Source organism: Arvicola amphibius, chromosome 6 (genome assembly GCF_903992535.2).
Source record: "Arvicola amphibius chromosome 6, mArvAmp1.2, whole genome shotgun sequence".
NCBI classification, from domain to species: Eukaryota; Metazoa; Chordata; class Mammalia; order Rodentia; family Cricetidae; genus Arvicola; species Arvicola amphibius.
The window spans coordinates 158,636,169-158,653,302 of record NC_052052.2 but is presented as its reverse complement, the minus strand read 5'-3'; the positions used below and the strand labels follow the sequence as shown (position 1 = coordinate 158,653,302).

General features: G+C 45.0%; 1 protein-coding gene across 8 annotated transcripts in view; it reads right to left on the bottom strand.

The window, feature by feature from the left end:
- Positions 1–17,134, bottom strand: part of Cdk20 (cyclin dependent kinase 20) — a 42,915-nt gene that overhangs the window by 3,183 nt on the left and 22,598 nt on the right. Inside the window, exons 1-8 of one of the 8 annotated variants that reach the window (XM_038335511.1) lie at positions 13,910–14,424; positions 13,341–13,464; positions 5,427–5,541; positions 2,815–3,375; positions 2,423–2,536; positions 838–1,026; positions 547–668; positions 355–417 (exon numbers count right to left, since the gene is read on the bottom strand). In XM_038335511.1, the coding sequence (XP_038191439.1) occupies positions 355–417; positions 547–668; positions 838–1,026; positions 2,423–2,536; positions 2,815–2,889 (563 nt within the window). In that variant the 5' untranslated portion in view covers positions 2,890–3,375; positions 5,427–5,541; positions 13,341–13,464; positions 13,910–14,424. Of the gene's footprint in view, positions 1–354; positions 418–546; positions 669–837; positions 1,027–2,422; positions 2,537–2,814; positions 6,118–13,340; positions 13,465–13,909; positions 16,670–17,134 lie in introns of those variants that run through there. The other 7 variants (XM_038335512.1, XM_038335509.1, XM_038335513.1 and 4 more) reach the window with 7 other exon arrangements.

Here is a 17,134-nt window from a genome sequence, read left to right as displayed (position 1 = left end):
CGCCAGGGCCAAGGTTAAGAGGTTTCTAGTGACAGCTCCAAGACACTCAGAGCCCCGTGTCTGGGCCCCCAGCTCCTCCTCAGTTTTGGGGGCAGAGATGCAAAATAACCCAAATCTCAGACCTCTGAACACGACAAACTAGTCCACCAGAATGCTGAGCCCTCATCCCTAGGGGCACAAGCCTCACTCAAGCTCCCTACTGTCTCATCCTCAAGTCAAGACACCTGAGCTGTACCCCAGGCCACCTTACCCAGACGCCTCCTGCCTGAGACTATCACTGCCCTAACCTTCCCCCGACAAACAGAAAAATCCCCATGGCAGGCGCACATTACCTCATCCACCCCAGTGTCTCACCATAGGTCGACGCCCTGGTCATACTGCCGAGCACCATACAGGAGCTCAGGAGCGCGGTACCACCTGGGGAAAGGGTTTGCGATCACGGCTGGATAGCTGGTCTGATGAGAAGCTCACAGCCCATGCCCGGACAGAAGGTGCAGAGGTGTCTCTTTCCCCATGAGAGAACTGGCAGGGATACAGCCTCATTACCTGGTGGCCACCTGATGTGTGTAGAGGCGACCACCATCTGGAGAGAAGACCCGGGCCAGGCCAAAGTCCGCGATCTTGAGCTCGCCTGAGGCACTGATGAGCAGGTTGGCAGGCTTCAGGTCCTGTGCAGACAAAAGGGGACATCAGTCTCCCTCTACCCATAGGGCTTTGGGACAGACAGATAAGCAGTCAGCCCCATCTCCTCTAGAGCCACAGACCTGGCTGCTTACCTGAAGAACCTCTTCAAGGACTAGCTCACCCCAGCCCACCACAGCCCATGTAGGTACTGACCCGATGCACAATGTTGTTGGCGTGGCAAAATGCAACACCTTTGAGCAGCATCTGCAGGTAGCTCTTGACCTGTGCTGGGGCCAGGGGCCTCTGGGCATGGCGCACTACCTCTGCCAGGTCTGACAGCATAAACTCGAAGGCCAGCACAAATCCTGCACCATGTGGGAACACGGCTTTCAGCTGTACCACCTGAGGGCAGAAATCCTATCAGCCTCTAGACCAGAGGTGCTCAACCTATGGGTCTTGACCCCTTTGGCAAACATCTGTCTCCAAAAATATTTACATTATGACTCATTACAGTAGCAACAAAAATAATTTATGGGATGGGAGTGTCCACAACATGAGCCATATTAAGGGGTCGCAGCATTAGGAAAGCTAAGAACCTCTGCTCTAGACTCACCTCCTGACCCACCAGCAGCAGCACCATTTGCCCTTGCCCTGACAGAGGGCCAGGCAAACAAAGACAGCCAGGGAAAAGATAGATGGGTTAATTTAAGGAAAGCTGGCTAGAAACAAGCCAAGCTAAGGCTGGGCATTCGTAATTAAGAATAAGCCTCCAGGTGTGATTTATTTGGGAGCTGGGTGGTGGGCCCACCAAAAAGCCAAAAGTAAAACATTAACATAACACTAGTCCATGCAGGGAAACCTTAGAAGTGGTAGTAAATGAAGAAGATGATAAAGCTTGGGGACAAATCTACTATTTTTTTTAACATATGTCTTTGTGTTTGGATGCATGTGTGTACAAACATGTGCATGAGCATGTGGAGAATCACGGCTGAAGTCAGGAGTCTTCTTTAATTGCTCTCCTCATTATCTGTTGAGGCAATGTCTCTACTGAATTCAGGGCTTCATCAAATACGTGGGTCTGACTAGCCAGCTTGCTCCAATAGGTGCTGAGACTACACCACCAGACTTCACAGTACACTGGCACACAGGCATATACCAGGTGTGTGGCCTGTCACCTCCTATTGATTCCATTACACACGTGCTCTCGGGAACCAGACTGGGACCAGTTCCTCAGCGTGCTGTGCACAGGCCACACCTTTCAGGAGGCTCCAGGGGGAAGACTGCCAGTGACAGCCAACCCAAAGTCTTCACTGGATAGCTGAGGACCCACGAAGTGATGAGAAAATGAAACATCCCCCTCGCTTAACAAATTCCTGAAACCCGCTTTGAAAAGCAGGGAGAACTCAGGGTGACCACACATAAAGCCTTTAAACACGCCCGCGGAACAAGTACAAGTTCCTGAGAAATCCGTACGGTTGGGGACGTACGTTAGCGGCACAGCACCTGCCTAGAGTATGAAAGGAAAGAAGGCAGGGGGGTGGAAGGGGGGTCAGGAAGGAAAGGAGAGAAAAATCACAAAATATTTAAAGAGAAAAAAATGAATGAGTGTATGAGGAGTCAATGGGAGGGAGAAACAGGGGCTAAAAGCAGGCAGGAGCACAGTGAGGCTTGGAAGGGAATCCTTCAAAGTGTCTGTGGGTGGGAAGGTAAGGATGGGAATGAGTGAAAGAGGGTGAGAAGCTGCTGTCTTGGAACCTGTCGCCCACCGTCTTGTCCACCAGATCCCTGCCCCACTCACATACTGACTGTCCTCGATCTCCTGCAGAGCCTTGATTTCCCTTAGGGCCTGGTTAGGAATGCCATCCTCCAGCCGCCGCAGGGCCACCTTCTTGAGGGCAACGATCTCTCCAGTCTGTGCAGTAAAGAGTGCAGATACTGCCAGAAGACCTTTGGCAAGGAAGGGCAGGAAGAGAACACACAGGGAACAAGATACCCACAGAGATCCGCCCCTAGGTCGGGAATATCTAAACCGCCCGCCAGGGGACGCGCTCCCGCAATCCCGCCGCTGGAAGCGGGATCACCACAGAAGGGACCGGGACAAGCATCCAGAGATCCCCGAGGCCTGCAGGTCTCAGCACCGAAAGGCCGCAGCCCGCGGCTTGAGGCAGGGGGAACGCAGCGTGGCCTCACCTCTACGTGCTTGGCTTTGAAGACGATGCCGTGGGCTCCCTCCCCGATGCGACCGAGGATGCAGTACTGGTCCATGTCCGCCTGCGGCGCCCAGATCCTCCTAGACAGCTAGGATGCAGCACGGGACAAAGCGTGCAACCCGTTGCCTAGCAATAACGAGTCTAGCCGCGGCTCCGTGCAGCATGTGACCGGAAAGACCCGCGCTGTGCTCAGTCGGGAATCTGATCCCTGCTAGGCGACACCTTTCCGGGAACCCTCAGCAGTCCACCCGCGGATGACCTAACGGCGCCACGTGACAAGAAACGCCGCTCCGTGCGACCGGGAGGGGCAGGGGCACGCAAGTAAAGGGCGTGTTCACGCGCTCAGGGGCGTGGCTTCTGCTAGAGAGGTGGGGCGAGCGGGCTCGTCCAGAAGCCGAAGGCACGAAGGTCGTCCGCCTCTCACTTGCTGATGAGCTCTTTGTGACTGACTCCAGGTAGCGTTGGAGACAAGGCCAGAGCTGAGTCGTGGAGAATTACCTGGACCTCTAGTCCCTCCAATGGGCATCGTGAATCCAAATACCTTTTAAAAGAGTTTACTAAGCCTGGGGATGAAGCTCCGTTAGTGAAGAACTTGCCTAGAGTGCACAAAGCCTTTGGTTCGATTCCCAGGACCACATAAACTGGTCTCACTTACCTGGGATTTGTAGTCCCAATTCTTGGCAAGGTCAGTCTCATCTATAGTCAGTTCAAGACAGCCTGCACTAGGAGACCTTGTCTCAAAATAATAACGAAATGCCCAACAAGCATGTGAAATGACGACCAAGATCCCTACTAATTAGGAGAAAAGAAATCAAACCGCGGGAAGACCCTTTAGGATGACCGCTGTCAGAAAAGTAGACAATAAACTAGCTGTGGTTGCCCTGCCTATAATTCCAGGACCCAGCAGAACGAGGCTAAAGGGATCTCAAGTATGAAGCTAGTTAGAACATGGTTAAGTGCTAACAAAGTAAAACTGGGGAGACATAAAGACAGAAGAGGAGGAGAGGGAGGGGAGGATGCAGAGAAAGTACCACCCTCGTGTGTTTTTGTTGAAATGTGAGTGTGCCAGGCATGGTGGCTTATTCCTCCAATCCGAACGCAAAGGAGACTAAAGCAGAAGGATTGCCACGGATTCAAGGACAGCATGAGCTAGAGTGTGAGACAGGCTCAAACACAAAGTAAACAAAACCTTTAAACAGAGAGTGTGAGGCTGGGCCCTGTGGAATGACTGTGAGACGCTCTTCTTCCAGGCGTGAAATAAGTAAAAGCTTTCACACTACCCATTGGGTTAAATCAGGAAAACGGAAAATTCAAGTTCGGACCACAGCGTGAGGAGGAACCTCAAATTAAAACAAAACAAAGATATGGTAGTGTCTCCTTGTTCTTCCAGCGCTTGGGAGGTAGAGGCAGGAAGGCCAGGAATTCAAGACCATCCTTGACTTCATTCTGAGTTTAGCTTTCATAGGCTAGTTACCTCAGAACTAAGGAAAATGTCACATTGATATCCAAACTGATACAATATATTTTATAATTTTATATATGAGGACACACACAAATAAAGGAAAAACAATGTGTCCACTACCATGCCTCTCTTTTTTACTCATAAAATCATAAGATTAGAGTATTTTCTTTTTTTCTTTTTTTGAGGCAGGGTCACTTTGTGCAGCTCTGACTGGCTTGGAATTCCCTATGTAAATCAGGCTGGCCTGAAACTCACAGAGATCCACCTGCTTCTTACTCCCAAGTGCTGGGATTAGACAAGATTATTTTCTTTGAAGAGTTTGTCCCAAGCAATATTGTGAGTTCCACATCTTTGCTGAAATCTTTCCTCTTGTTGTTCATTAGTAGCCAGGATCATGAGCTAAATATATATAAAGTCATAAAAAAGGAAAGAAAAACTTCTTATACTTTAAAACACAAAGAATCAGCCCTCTAACAGGTAGTACAGCCTGTGAGCCAGAACTTTGGGATATTGAAAGGCAGAAGGAGTTCAAATCCAGCCTGGACCACAAAGTAAGACCTGCCTCAGTGACTGGGAGAGTTCTAAGAAAGGAGGAAAATCAGCTTTCTCCAGGGACAAGTCCCCTGGTAGGTTATCCAGTTCCAAGTGGTCACACCTGTACATAAGCCACACTAAATAAACTTAGTCGTGTGTGTGTATATGTATACACTAATGTATATCTACACATACACTATATGTACATTTACACATGCATATATACATATATGTGTAGCAATAATAATTAAACAAGAAGTCATTAATTTAAGAGGGACTAACACAGGAGGAGTTGGGGTAAATTATATAAATATAGTACTTGTATGAAATTATCAAAAACCGCACTTAATTTTAAAGGAGGGAGGGAGGGACGGAAGAGAGACAGAGAGAGAGAGACAGAGAGAGAGAGACAGAGACAGAGACAGAGAGAGACAGAGACAGAGAGAGAGAGAGACAGAGAGAGAGAGAGAGAGAGAGAGAGAGCGCTTGTCACCAACTGACAATAGAGATCAGAGAAAGACAAGGTGTTCTGCTGACACCTAGTGTCTGAAGCGTGGTAGGCCTGAGCAAACAAAACTAAGAACATCATTTGTTACCTGCCTGGTCTTTAATCACTGTGCTTTCTTTCTTTATATGCTCCAGATCTTTTCCTTGTTGCTAGGACTCACCACACTCCCCCAGGGAAATGGCACAGCTGACAACTCTCAAAACCTGTAAATCAATCGTATTGGTTAATGTCAATCTTGCGTGCAGCCTTCTCCACTCTGAGTACATACATGTCAGACTAGAGAGTTGTTGGTTGGAGTATGGCGTGACAGCTCTGAGGGTGTAATAGTGACATACATACATTGGTGATAACCAACAGTTCTCTAATTAGACTTAGGACCCATTCAACAAGAGGGAAACCATACCTGGTTCTAGAAACCTAGATAACTAACTACTCAGTGTATGATGGCTATTCTGGTTGTCAAGTTTACTGCATCTGGAATTAACTAAAATGCAAGCAGCTGGAAACACCTGTGAAGGACTTTTTTTCTTAATTAAATCCTTTGAAGTGGGTGCAGATTGTATAAGGGAAGCTTGCTTTCTTTGCCTGCTTGCTTTCAATAGTAAGTCCATTTCTTTCACTGGAATTAGAGCCTACATCTTCAGGATTCTGACATACTGAAGACCCGCTGAGACATACAGCCTCATGGGCTGAACCACTGAGTTTTTGGACCTTCCATTGTTAGACAGCCATTGTTGGACTAGCTGAACCACAGCCTATAATCCATTCTAATAAATCCCAGATAGATAGATAGATAGATAGATAGATAGATAGATAGATAGATAGATAGATAGATAGATAGATGGATCCTATAATCCATTCTAATAAATCCCTGATCAGTAGATAGATAGGCAGACAGACAGACAGACAATAGATTCATTCATTCTATAAATTCTACTTCTCTAGGGAACCCTGACTAATACTCAGAGCTGGTGAAGTCAGATTCAATTCTCAGCACCCACATATCAGCTTGTAACTGCCCATAACTCCAATTCCAGGATTCTACACCTCCTTCTGAGCTCCTCTGGCATCGTGACTGGCAGGGAAACAGTCAGGTGAGATGACCATGAAACTTGGTTCAGCACAACTTAGTTAACCAGTGCTGGGTCAAACTTCTGAGTCTAACACTAAGTGGTTTATTTTAGCCATACTTAAGCACAGCACAATTTTGGGAGGAAAAAGTTTTCTGATGACAACTCAGTCCCGTATAACAAGGTTTAAGGCATGTTTCCGTTAAAACTCTTTACAAAGTGCACATGATTTCTTCCGTAAAGATGAGTATTGTTGACTCAGAGACAGTTCAAGATAAGGGTCTCGGGAGAATGACTGAGGTAAAGAGAATGCCAGTGGGAGTCAAGATTGTCCTAGCCCTAAGATAATACAAGTCACTTAGGCTAAAGAACAAGTGACATCTCTCTTAAGGATGGGTTTTATGGACTGAGAAGGGATGCCCAAGATTTGGGAGGGGTAAACAAACACAATCTTCTAGGGAATTCAGGTGAACCTTGGCCCTACAGATAGCAAAGATCACGAGTTTGCAAACTAGGACCTTTTCCAGGATTCTGGGTGAAAGACATAAACATCTCCCTCCGCTGAGGAGATAGCAACCCTGTTTAACTCTTCCTGGTTTCCCTAGTACTTATCTGTGTGCACAAGGACCTTTTACCCTCTACAAAATAATTTTTTTTAAAAAAAATCTGTTTTTAAGAAAGAAAAAAAAAAGCCAGGAGGTGGTTGTGCACGCCTTTAATCCCAGCACTTGAGAGGCAGAGACAGGTGGATCTCTGTGAGTTTGAGACCAGCCTGGTCTACAAGAGCTAGTTCCAGGACAGGCTCCAAAGCTACAGAGAAACCCTGTCTTGAAAAACCAAAAAAAAAAAAAAAGTGGGGGAGCACAGAGCCAGTGAGATGGCTCAGGAGGTGAAGGTGTCTGCCATCAGTCCTGACAACCTGAGTTCTATCCCCAGGGCCCACATGATAGAGAGACTGGATCCTATAGGCTGGTCTCTGACCTCCATATGTGTGCTGTGGCATGAACCCAACACACGGGCACACACAAATTAAAATGTAATGAAAAATTATTAAAGAAGCAATTTGTAATCCATCTTTATTGTTCTCTTGAAAGTATGTGAAATTATTCTGCAGGAGTAGTGTGCCCACCTTTAATTTCAGCATTCAGGAGGCAGAAGCAGGCAGATTTCAGTGGGCTCAGGGCCAGCTGGTCCTACAAAGGGTTAGGGCTATATAGTGTCTTTAAAAATATATAATCACATACAACTGCTTCATCCCTTTGTAAAAGCTACTTCTGACCCAAATACAGGCATATGGCTACACTGTAGGGAGCTAAGGAATCCCTGAGTGAATGTGTAAGGAGTGGATAAAGTCCTAAGTTTATGTGTATTGTTGACGTGGGCACAACCATGTCAAGGACTCAGACCCGTGGGAGTCTTCTAGGTCAGACTCGGATGCAAAGCCTTCCTCCAGTCTGAGTTCAAATGTTGGCAGTATGCAGAAAACCTAGCAACGACAGCTTCCCTCTCCTGAATGTTTACAGCCTGAGACTGCTGGCCTACAGAGACCTCTTTTCAAACTGGCTAACTAAGGCTGTACATAATATATCCCTTGAGATCCTGAGTTGTCTCATAGTGGATGAACTCCATCAAAGTAGCATATCCCACCCAGTCCCAGCTTTTCAATATGTATCCTGTAAGTCTGTCCGTCCTTTTTTTCCTTGCCACCCCAAGTCATCCCACAAAAGATCAATACCTACTGAGTATGTTAGTTGTAAATTAACTTGACATTTTAAATAGGGGGCTGGAGTGTGACTCAGTGGTTAAGATCCAAGTTCAGTTCCCAACACCCACATTGTGGCTCATGTAGTAATTGCAGTTTCAGGGGATCTGATGCCTCTTCTGACCTGTGTGGACAACAGGTGTGCACACAGTTACATGTACATATGTGCAGGCAAAGCAATTGTGTACATAAAATAGGTAAATATCTTTAATTCAATCATACTTATATTACAATTTGTTGGTTTTTTTTCAAGACAGGGTTTATCTGTGTAACCCTGGCTGTCCTGAAACTCACTCTATAGACTGGGCTGTCTCAAACTCTAGATTCACCTGCATCTGCCTCCTGAGTCTTGGGATTAAAGGAATGCACCACCACAGTCCAGCTATGTAAATATAATTTTTAAAGAAGTGATATCTCATGTTTAGACCATGGTTTATTAGAAGCATGAAAGCTTCAGTAGGACTAGTCACCAAGCCAGGGAAGAAGTAAAGCAAAGGGCAAGCAAGAAACATCACAAAGCTTTTTTGTGCATGTGGGTGGTGTGGCGTGTGTGTGTGTGTGTGTGTGTGTGTGTGTGTGTGTAAGGAGGCATGTGTAGGGAGGCCAGAGGCAATATTGGTGCTGTCCCTTGGGAGCCATCTACTTTGTTTTTGAGACAAGTTCTCTCACTAGGACTGGGGTTAGCCGATTAAGCTAGGCCTACTCACTAGCAAGCCCCAAGGATCTTCTGTTTCTGTCTCCCTAGTACTGGGTGTACATGCTCAGGGCTACCACACCTGGCTTTTTACATGCGTTCTATGAACTAAACTCAAGTCCTCATGTTTACACGGCGCTTTGCTGAGTAAGATGTCCCGAGCCCACGACTGGTTTAAAGTTGCTTTTTCCTTAGATTGACTCCTATTTTGTTGCTGAAAATCTATTTTTCCAGAGCCCATAAAGTTGATTCTGACATTTTCCCCTTGGTTTTGTGTAGGCACAAGCCTTCAAAATGGCCATGTTTCATTAATGTCTATACTGACTGGTTTTGTATGTCATCTTGACACAAGCTAGAGTCATCAGAGAGAAGGAGCCTTAGTTGAGAAAATGCCTCCAGGAGAACCAGCTGTTAGGCATTTTCTCAATTAGTCATCAATGAGGGAGGGCCCAGTCCATGGTGGGTGGTGCCATCCCTGGGCTGGTGGTCCTGGGTTCTATAAGAAAACAGGCTGAGCAAGGGGTGCAAGTCAGCAAGCAGACTCCTCCATGCCCTCTGCACCAGTTCCTGCCTCCAGGTTTCAGCCATGTTTGAGTTCCTGTTCTGACATCCCCCAGTGATAGACTATGCTCTGGAAGTGAGAGCCAAATAAACCCTTTCCTCACCAACTTGCCTTTTGGTCACGGTGTTTGTCACAGTCATAGAAACCCTGACTAAGACAATGAATGTCCTTTTAATCTTTGGAATAAATGTTAACAACTACTTTGAAGGGTTTGTTTGCTAAGTTGAATCTCTAGATCTACTTGGCATCATTGTTTGCTTGGTTGAGCGAGTGGTTGGGTGGGGATTTGGTTCAGTTTTTGTTTATTTGTTTGGGGAGGTTGTACGCATTTGCACTGAGTTTGGAGCACTCTGTTTTGCATGTCTTATCATTTTGTTGCTTCCAAAAACTGTGCATTTTAGGAAATATATTGTCATGCCTCTGTATTTTAATTTTTCTTTAGTTACTTGCTCAGAACTAAACTATATAATCTGTTACCTTTGAGAATGTGCAATTCCTAGCACTAGCTTTATTCATTTATTTGTTTTTAATTTTAATTTTTTATATCGAAGTTGGGAATCTCATTCTGTAACCTAAGCTGACCTGAACTCACCCTGTTGTTCAAAGGCTGACATCAAATTCTCATTTTTAAAATCTGTGTGTGTGTGTGGTTTTTCAAGACAGGGTTTCTCTGTAGCTTTGGAGCCTGTCCTGGAACTAGCTCTTGTAGCCCAGGCTGGCCTCAAACTCACAGAGATCCGCCTGCCTCTGCCTCCCAAGTGCTGGGATTAAAGGTGTGTGCCACCACCGCCCAGCTTTTTTTTTTCAGTTCTTATTTTTAGTTGTTAGCATAGCTTCTTCGCAATTGGTTAGGTGACTTTCTAACTTTGTGGTTGGTCAGTGATCTGGGAAAAGGTTGAATATACAAGGTTTCCACCTTCTGCCCATGGGTCTGTGCAGTTTAGTGAATGAGTTCAGATTTCAACCTCTTCCCACATCAGTCTTGTCTTTTGCTGTGGGTCACAGTCTGCGATCTTCATGAACACGGCTTACAGTTATTCAGGGCTGCAGCTTCTCCAACCCTGCTAGAACTCTCTTGGTCTAGAACCCCTGTTAAATCTGCCTCACCACTTGCTCCAACAGAGACACAACCTCAATCTAGCAGACATGTGGGTTTCCTCCATTATGTCCTGTCCAACTGGCTGCTTTACTGACCATTCTGCCAGTATATGGCTTTGCCCTGGAACCAATCAGTGTGATTGCTGGTTTCATGACAAATGATACTTGTTATGGTTTTGGTCCCTGTCCCTTTAAGAGACAAGCCACGCCCACTCCCTCCCCCATCCGCTGAGGCAGGCTGATCTTCAGCTTCCTGCCTGAGCTCATTCTCTTTTCCATCTTCCTCTCTGAGAGGCGGCTTCGCTTCTGCCTCTCTCCCCACTTCTCTGCTTCCCCGTCTCTCTCTCTCTCTCTCTCTCTCTCTCTCTCTCTCTCTCTCTCTCTCTCTCTCTCTCCCTCTCCCTCTCTCTCTCTCTCTCCCTCTCCCTCTCCCTCTCCCTCTCCCTCTCCCTCTCCCTCTCCCTCTCCCTCTCCCTCTCCCTCTCCCTCTCCCTCTCCCCCTCTCCCTTCCCCCTTCATAATCCCCCTGAATAAATATTCAACCTCACCCTGTAAGTCATGTCTACCCATGTCTCTGTCTTCTGCCCACCCACCATGTTTCTCCCTGCCTGGGACCAGACACTGCTCAGGGACCGGCAGCCATCTCTGCCTAGGACTGGCTGCTCCCAGAGCCCACTGCCTGCCACCACATGGGCCGCCACCACTGCTCAGGCCACTGCTCTAAGACTGGCAGCCTTCTCTGCCTGGGACTGGCTGCTCGCAGTGCCCACTGTCTGCTGCCACATGGCCTGCTACCACCATTTGGGACTTTAGAGCATTTGCTGCTTGCCTACAGCTGCCGCTCTGGGACTTCATAGCATTTTTTTAAAGAACAACAAAACTGTCCCTCATTAATTTATTGTCCTTATGCTACAGATTCCTCCTTGTATCTTCTATAAGAACCAATCTGGGACCTTTAATCTTATTTCCTTTTGTCATTGACATGTTTTGAACCTGTTCTCACAAGAACTGCAGACACCTTACAGAAGGCAGGCTACTCTACAACATACATGTCTATAGCTAGCATCTTCCCAGGCTCTCAAATGTGCTATGGACCTTCACCCCGGGCTTTTGATGGTAAATCTTCAGAGACCCAGGAAGTAGGTTTTTTTTCACCAATAAGTTACATCTTGCACACTACTGTGATTTATCTGCCTTTGTCAAAGATAAACACAGCCAGACAGCAGGAAGTAAAAGCAGATTTTAATCAGTAATTGCTGGCAGGAAAGGAAAGAGCTGAGTTTAGAGTGAGACCTGCCTCAAAAACAAATATATCACACACGTGCACACACACATGTGCACATGCACATACACACGTATGTGCTGACATACCTGGATACACCTGATTATACAAAAACTTAACTCGTAGCTAACAACACTTACTATAGGGTTTTGTGTCTGGGGAGCGATGCCCAGGTTAGATCACAGGGGAAATTACGGCACAAATGAGGAAGAGCTCACTTACAAAGTATTTGACACATCATAGGTAAATGACACAAACCTAGTCTACGCTGGGTCTGCTGCCTCTCACCTGTCCTCCTAGCCCTGGAGAGGCTGCAGAGGCAAGAGAAATGGTTGAGCTCCAAGCCAGCCAAGGCTACATAGCAAGACCACATCCCCAAAGCTGAGCCAGACACACAAATATGAATAAATTCAACATAAAATAAACAGGAAAATCTATCACCTATTGTTGTGGTTTGAATATGATTGTCCTCCAAAGACTCATATTTGGCACAGTTTATAGAAAGTTGTGGAGCCTTTAGGAAAGGGAGCTTGGCTGGAGGAAGTTGATCACTGGGGGTAGGCGTAGAGGCACTATCCTGGCCCACCTCCCACTTCCTGTTCATGCTCTGCTCCTGACTGTGGAAGCATGTGACCAGCCGTCTCATGGTCCTGCCACCAGGCCTTCCCCACCTTAGTGGACCATATCCCCTCAAACTGTGAGCCAGAACAAACCCTCCCCCTCCAAGTTGCTTCTTACTGGGTATTGGTTACAATGAGGAGAAAAGTAAGCGATACATGTGTTAAAGGGATAATGAGGTTTGTGTAGCAGCCTTGCTTAACAGAGGGATGACTCATGATCTTCTGCGACTGCACATGCATGAAGCATATCCTGTTTGTGTTGAGTGAATTCATGTGGCGTGGTCCACAGTTTACCTTACGGTCACTACAGTCCCTTTTAGCTTTTTAATTAAAGACTTAGTGATTTTTACACAAAATTTACATTTAATCAAGAAGAAGTAGTGCAAACCTATGGCCTTGTTTCAGCTTATTTGGTTTTGTATATGTGATTGTTTCTTATCTTTCCCAGAGGAAGTAAGATCATAAGATACTAAGTAGGGTTTATTTTTGCAAGGGGGAAATTCAGCCCTAATTCAGAGTACACATCCATGACCTACAGGTACTGACTCACACAGAAGTCAGACATAGCCAGATTTACCAATGGGTCTGTCTCCCCAGTCCCTACAAAAGCAGTTTTGAAACCACTTTATTAATCTATGATTGACTTATGAAAAGTTGTGCAGTATTTACAGCTTTCTATAATTCTGGGGATCAATATGTGCTCACAAAACAATTATCACTATCAAGCACATAAACTTTTCCCAAAGTTTTCTCTATCCCCAAAGTAATAAAATCATACTATTATTGTATGGTTTTAATGTCTTTAAATATTTACTTTTATGAGCAAGTATATAAGCAAACCTAGGAAACCTTTTACATGTACTTAAAAGAATAAATATCCTGGACTGAAGAGATGGCTCAGCAGTTAAGAGTACCTACTGCTTTTGCAGAGAACCTGAGTGAATCCCAGTACCCGATGGAGCAGCTCACAGCTGCCTGTAATTCAGATTCAAAGGGCTCCAATGCTCTCTTCTGGATTCCTTAGGCACCTGCACATACCTGCATGTAGATATACACATGTACATATAACCAAATAAAGAAATTAATTTTAAAAAAAAGCATATATATATTCTGCCAGATTGGTAGTTCACTCCTGCAATCCCAGCACTTTGGAAGCTAAAACAGGAGTTATTCAAGTTGGAGGCCAACTTGGGCTAAGTGAGTTCAGGCAGATCTACAAAGTAAGATTTTATCTAAGCAGTATAAATATCTGCTCAGTCATACTGACTAATTACATCTACATTCTTACTGTTTTTTTCTAGTCTAACTAGTTATATATTTAACTAGTTACTAAGAAAATAACCAACTATGAAATAACCAACATGGTGGTTGCTGAACTTTCCCTTTTGTTTCCTTTTGTTTTACTTGATGTACTTTGAGGTTTCCACAGATGATTTGAATATTCATTAGCAATAGTTACTTTTTAATGAGTTGACAATTTTACCATTATGAATCATCTCTCTTCTTCTTTTGTAGCATCCATTTTCTTGAAGCTATGTGATTTGAAATTAATATACACTCTTCCCAGGCTTGGTGTTGTTTGTTCTGTCTTCCAAATCATTGTTGTCTAGCATATCCGTGTCTTCACATTTAAGCTGTGTTTGTATTATGCTGGGTGTAGTGGTGCACACCTTTAATCTCACAGGCAGAGACAGATAGAGGTCTATGAGTTTGAGTCCAGCCTGATCTACAGAGCAAGTTTCAAGACAGCCAGGGCCACACAGAGAAAGCCTGTCTTGAAAAAAAAATACAAAAAATAAAAATAAAACAATACAGTTGCTAATGCAGTTTGGCAAGAAGAACCTGCCATTGGGGTATTTAAACCCTATGGTTTCCAGCTCTCTTGGCTCGTGGATCTTGTCTTCCACAGTTCCAGGACCCTTCAGCCAGGTGTAACTGTGTGCCACGTACCAACCTTCTTTTCATGCTGTACTCAATTTGCCATGGGTGTATTCTAATCTTGAAAAAAAATATGTATTCTTGAGTTGTATACAAGTGGAGGTAAATCAAAGCAACACAAACTGTAACACAAGGCCATGAAGCCCAGCCACCGAGCAGAGGATTGCAGAATAAAGGACGCATAGCAGACATCACAGTGTGTGCCCTCAGTGAGACAAGGAACCAGAGAGGAAGAAGAAGGGCAGATACAGGAGGTTATGTGCTGCCCATAGCTTGGTGGAATGCAGAGCTGTGCCTGTGTGTGTTAGGCAGGGCCTGGCCATCTCCACAGCAACTCCATTTTGGTTAAACTCTAGCAGTTTCTGGAACTAACGTTTCTATAACTGAGTGAGTTGTTTCTCTGATTCTTACCCTCCCTACCCTATAAACCCCCTTTAATCACCAACCAGGAAATATGCTTATCTAACATCCAGCATTAATTAACCTACTACTCCCTGGTTACCCCTTTCAATAACTAACTGCAGGCCAAGAAAGGAAACTTTCCCCTCTACTTCCCATCCTCCTTTCCGTTCTCCACCCCCCACTGCCATGGCGCCAGCGCCCTTCCTGCTGAGCCATCTCCCTGACCCTATTTACTGTTCTAATTGTACAAACCAAATAGTATAATTTAACATGTGTTAAAGTTTAACCCCCTCCCAAGTCCCTCTTCAGTGTTTACTAGCTTTGGGTTTATTTCCCAAGTAATCTTTGGTACCAAGTTGTCTACAACCAGAGAAACAACTGAAGGAACATTCTTCCTGCCTTGAGAGAACATTAACTGAGCAGGAGAGCTGTTCGGTTGAAGCGTCCTTCATCAGCTGACCTACAGTGTTGAAGTAGCCTGCCCAGATGGTTTTCCCTTTTATTTAAGACTACTGTTAAATTTTCCAGGTTTACTCTAAATAGACTTTACTTATTTCTGACTAATTTTATTCTGATGTATGTTCCTGGCCTTATAACTTCTGATTGTAATATATATGTGTATAGATTTTTGTTTGTTTTTGAGACAGCTGGCCTCGCTTAATGCAACCTAGTCTCAAATTCTTTATGTAGCTGAAGCTAGCCTTGAACTCCAGATCTTCCTGCCACCACTTCCCAAGTGCTGGAATTATACGGTGTCTGAATACTTATCTAAAATTAAAATTGTCATCAGTAACCTTTGTATAGTTCTGAGGAATCAAATTAGGACCATATACTCTGCTGGGCCACAGACCTGGGTCTCAGCAGCCCTGGCTGGCCTAGAACTCAGTATATAGACCACACTAGCCTCAAATTCACAGAAATCTACTTGCTGCTCTCCTACCAGGTGAATTAAAGGAGTTAGCCACCAGGCTTGAAATATATATATTTGTTTTGTTATTTTTGTTTTGTTTTCCGAGACAGGGTTTCTCAGTGAAACTGATGTGTAAGAAATGACACTGGCAGACAGGAATACTATTTATACTATTTGGAGCTCCTGGCTGCCCTAGCAGTAAATGAATAAACCCTCTGCAGATCACTCTCTCCTTCAGAGAGATAGCTTTGGTTACTGTAAGGCCTTATTGACCCTGAATGCTTAATCATACAAATGATGATTAATCTTGATTATCAACTTGATTAGATCAGGACTCAATTAAGATGTGTGCATCTGGGCAGGTCTGTAAGTCCTTCATTTCCAGGAAGGAGAAGACTGAAGGGAGAAGGTCAGACCTGCACTGCTGAAGCATCCAGGCTTGTGAACTGAGCAGCCCTGGGGTTCTCAGCCTCTGTGGAAACTCAGACAATTTTGAACTACCCAGCCCTTCACTATAAGCTATTTTAATAAACCCCCTACTGTAACATATAGTCACTCTGTTGGTTCTGTTCTCCAGAGAACCAACTAATACAATAAGCCTCTTAGTTTCTTTGCAACTAGGCTTTCCCAGCACAAACCAGATGATGTTTGACTCATCCCATAAAATCTGTCTAGTATGCAACACTCCACCATCAGAGTCTTGATCAGGCCCTGAAGGCACAAGGATGTGACACAAGGAAGTGCCCCAAAGGCCTAAGGTTTCCATCCCTGCTGTACAACTTTCATCCACCCATAACCACAAACCATGGAAGTCAGAGGTTCCCCAAAATGAAATGAATAAGAAAGAGAAAACTGGGGGCCAGTTTACAAAAGTTTCTGGAACTGACAGCTGCAACACCATAGTCTCCTGCTCTGACAAAACACTGACCAAAAGCAACTTAGGGAAGAAAGGGTTTGTTTCAGCATGTATTACTGGATAGTCCATCACTGGAAAAAAAAAAAAAAAAGGTCAGGGCAAGAGCTTGAAGGAGAAACTATGGAGGAACCCTCCTTGCTGACTCACCTAGAGGTTTATGCTTAGCCAGCTTTCTTATTCAGCCTGGGACTACTTGCCCAGGGAATGGTGCAACCCACAGTAGGAACCCTTCTGCATCAATTAACAATCAAGATGATCCTCAAGGGACAATCTGATCAAGGGAATCCCTTTATTTTTTATTTATTTTTGACCAAGGGAATTCTTAAATGAGGCTGGCCTCTCAAATGACTGTAGATTGTGTCAAGTTCACAAAGAATGCTGTCACCCTGAAATGCAGTAATAGAAGAAAATCCCATCAGTAAGCAAGACTTGGAGCGGTGTGACTGTCAAGTCATTCTGCTTATGTGGAGAAATGGACAGACATATGACTGTGGACAGACTCACCAGCTGTGACTGAAGGACTTAAAAATACCATGACAGCA